Source organism: Phoenix dactylifera, chromosome 4 (genome assembly GCF_051530095.1).
Source record: "Phoenix dactylifera cultivar Ajwa chromosome 4, Ajwa_hap1_PhDact_Kaust_v1.1, whole genome shotgun sequence".
NCBI lineage: Eukaryota > Viridiplantae > Streptophyta > Magnoliopsida > Arecales > Arecaceae > Phoenix > Phoenix dactylifera.
Window position 1 is genome coordinate 12,696,075 of NC_143193.1, and position 3,820 is coordinate 12,699,894.

A 3,820-nucleotide genomic window follows, 5' to 3' on the forward strand; every position below is an offset into this window, starting at 1 on the left:
TGGGATAAATTTGCTCATAAGATTTTAATTATCTAGAGGCATAGGCTACTACTTTACCGTGCTGCATCAAAACACAGGCGAGTCCCTTCCTTGAAGCATCACTATAAATTGTGAATCCATCATCACCTGTAGGTATAGTAAGAATAGGTGCCGTAACCAATCGCCTCTTTAATTTCTGAAAGCCTCGTTCACAATCTTTAGTCCATTCAAACTTAACTCTTTTTTGAGTTAAGCGAGTCAAAGGTATAGCTATAGAGGAAAATCCTTCCATAAATCGTCTGTAATAGCCTGCCATTCCTAGAAAGCTGCGAATCTCAAAAACATTAGTTGGCCTGTTCCATTGCACTACATCTTCCACTTTTGCGGGATCCACAGAAATCCCATCTCCGGATATAATATGCCCCAAAAACGATATCTCATTCAACCAAAACTCACACTTCTTTAATTTAGCATAGAGCTTCTCCCTCCTTAAGAGTTGAAGTACGCTTCGTAAATGTTCCTCATGTTCTTCTTTTCCTTTTGAATAAATTAAAATGTCATCAATGAACACCACCACAAATCGATCTAGAAAAGATTTAAATATTATGTTCATTAAGTCCATAAAAGCTGCTGGGGCATTCGTCAATCCAAAAGGCATCACCAAGAATTCATAATGTCCATAACGAGTTCTGAATGCAGTCTTGGTTACATCTTCCGCTTTGATCTTTAGCTGATGATATCCTGTGCGGAGATCAATCTTAGAGAAAATATGTGCACCTTGCAACTGGTCAAATAAATCATCTATTCGAGGCAAAGGGTATTTGTTCTTTATAGTGACTTTATTCAATTCTCTATAGTCATTGCAGAGTCTCATGCTTCCATCTTTCTTTTTCACAAAGAGCACTGGAGCTCCCCAAGGTGACACACTAGGTCGTATAAAATCCTTGTCCAGTAAATCTTGCAACTGATCTTTCAATTTTTTTAATTCAGCTGGGGCCATTCGATAAGGAGCTTTAGAAATCGGACCTGAATCAGGTACAAGATCAATAGTGAATTCAATTTCTCTGTCCCATGGCAATCCTGATAACTCCTCGGTAAAGACGTCCGAAAATTCATTCACTATAGGAATATCCTCTATCTTTAGTTCATCTTGTTGTATATCAATTACTGAGGCCAGATAACCTGTGCATCCTTTTCTTAACATTCGTCCAGCTTACAAAGTCGAGATAATATGAGGAAAAGCAGTTCCTTGGTTTCCACAGAAACTGAATGCCGGTTCTCCCGGAATTTGGAAGTTTACCCTCTTGCCATGACAGTCTACTGAGGCATGATAGGTAGCAAGCCAATTCATCCCCAAAATGACATCAAAATCCCGCATATCAAGTACAATCAGATCCACAGGTAACTCCCTATCTATTATTTCAATTTTACATGACTTGCATATAACATCAGTGCTCAACATACCGCCTACTGGTGTCTCCACATAGAACTTAGTGGTCATGGATTCACACAATATGTCATGTGTTTTGACAAAGTTTGAGGATATGAATGAATGTGTGGCACCAGGATCAAATAAGACATAAGCATAAATATCAGATATAGGAATAGTACCTGTCACCACTGCATTAGAAGCTTGTACATCTTGCTGTGTAAGTGCAAATACCCTTTCTTGAGTCTTTGGCCTCTGGCTTCCTTCCATTGCTTGCGTAGATTTATTCTCGTTTCTTTGTGGGTAGTCTTTAATTTTATGACCTTTCTGTCTGCAATGAAAACAAGAACCTGTAACCCAGGGACAATTTGCAAATTCATGATTACCGCCACATCTTGAACACTTCCCACTCTCATTTTTGAGATTTCTATCTTTATTTGGCTTCTGAGCTAGATTCTTGAAATTCTTGTTTCCCCCTTTAAATTCAGCAGGTCTTTTTCTTTTCTTTTGGTTTCTTTCCCTTTCAGCAAAAGCTTCGTTGACTTCCCTTTCAATGATTAAAGCTTTATTCACCACAATTGCGTAGGTAGTCAACTCATAGGGTACCACTTGCTTCCTAATTTCAGTCTTCAATCCCATCTTAAACTTGTGCACTCGGTCTTGCTCATCCTCTACCAATTTCGGAACAAATTTGGCTAGTTCTGTGAATTTGGCTTCATATTCGGCCATTGTCATGCCCCTTTGCTTCAAATGGATAAATTCTTGTTCCTTCTGTATCCTTACACTTCGAGGAAAATATTTATCATAGAATGCTTTTCAAAATTTATCCCAAGTGAGAGGTTCCCCATCATGCTCAAATTTATGCTCCAACATCTGCCACCAATTAAATGCTTCTCCCTGCAACATGTATGATGCAAACAGAAGTTTTTCATCGTCCCGGCATCTTCAGACAGCAAATGCTTTTTCCATCTCTGTAAGCCAATTGTCTGCTTCCAAAGGTTCTGTAGTCCCCTGAAAAGCTGGAGGAGCCAGCCTCTTAAATTCAGCTATGCTGCTACGATGTTCACACTATTCCCCTCGTCCTTGCTGTGGCTGTGTCTGGAGCAACTGCGCTTGTTGTTGGAGCAACTGCTGTTGCACCTGCTGTTGCATTTGCATGAGGCTCACTATGGTCTGCATAACCTGGCTTAAGCCCGATTCCTGTCCCGTTTGAGGGCTCATGACTTCCTCCTGCTGAGGGATACTCCCAACCCGTTGGGGTGTGCTGTCAGTATGCCGGTTCGGTGTCTCATCTGCAGCACTAACAGTAGTCTTTTTTGCCCGACGTTGAGGCATCCTGACCTATATGCATCAAATAACAGCAGACTCATAAAAAGAAAGCTCACCGAATTAAATTATTATTATTATTATTTTTATATAATAATAATCATCACATTCTTCACACCTAATGTCCCAATGTCCCTAGTGTCTACCCACCTACACTCATATCGTGTATGATTCTTTGTCTTAGATTCTATCCATGTATGCTCTGATACCACTTAAGTTGTCACGCCCCCGTCCCGAGATCGCGAGCCGGGGGTCGCGCCAACCGCCGCACACCCGTAAGAAACTTTTCCCACGAGCATGCAAGGCGTCTAAACCAAACACCTCAATTATGTAATTCTAAAATAATTTAACAGAATAAATGCAATCTTATTCCATTGACTAACTCGAGTCATAATGTCTCACAAGTCTAAATACGCGGCGGAATAATCATTTACCAACATGCAGAAACCTAGTTCTTAAAATAATAAAAGTCCACCAATCATAATAAATGTCCATAATAACAAATCAACTTAAATAACCCTAATCTAAGATAACTTGTGCCACAATCCTTCTAGTCGCTCTCCCATTTTGAATCCCTAATAGACTAGTTCTCGAAATCTGTAAAACAACAAGAGATGGTATAATGAGCTAGACAGCTGGTGCTAAAATAAAATTATTCTCCCAAGTGCAGGAGATTCGCACAAGTAGTATAACTCGGAAGTCCAAGGTCGATTCCTCAGAGAACGATCTATGGATTATTAGCATAATCTCAGATTAATTAATTCAGTTAATTTGTTGATTAAGATGATGTTTTGCAAATAGAAAACAAATTAGTACACAGAGAATTAAAGTATGGATAGATTAAGATCGAGTAGGGATCTGGAATCCCCCTTGATAATTTTGCATTCAAGAAATAAATTCTTCGATTCTTGATTAAAGATATAAATGTAGGATAGATCAAAGCATGAGATATATTTTAGGGACATATGAACTCTATTTCTAAGCATTTATCGTGCCTATTACATCAACGATAAATCAAATACTAAAGCGGTCCACATGTCGATCAACATAAACCATTAAAGAACTATCTACAAAATAATTATGCAA

The 3,820-nt window shown here is 39.0% G+C and overlaps 1 protein-coding gene across 1 annotated transcript; it reads right to left on the bottom strand.

The window, feature by feature from the left end:
* Positions 1-1,192: 1,192 nt before the first annotated feature.
* LOC149753660 (uncharacterized) lies at positions 1,193-2,137 on the bottom strand. The gene has a single exon (XM_089930356.1). The coding sequence runs from the start codon at positions 2,135-2,137 to the stop codon at positions 1,193-1,195; it is 945 nt and encodes a 314-aa protein (XP_089786482.1).
* Between the last annotated feature and the right edge of the window lie 1,683 nt (positions 2,138-3,820).

Bases quoted from the DNA above. Each gene is read 5' to 3' on its own strand.
- LOC149753660 (XM_089930356.1), bottom strand. From the start codon at position 2,137: ATGGCCGAATATGAAGCCAAATTCACAGAACTAGCCAAATTTGTTCCG.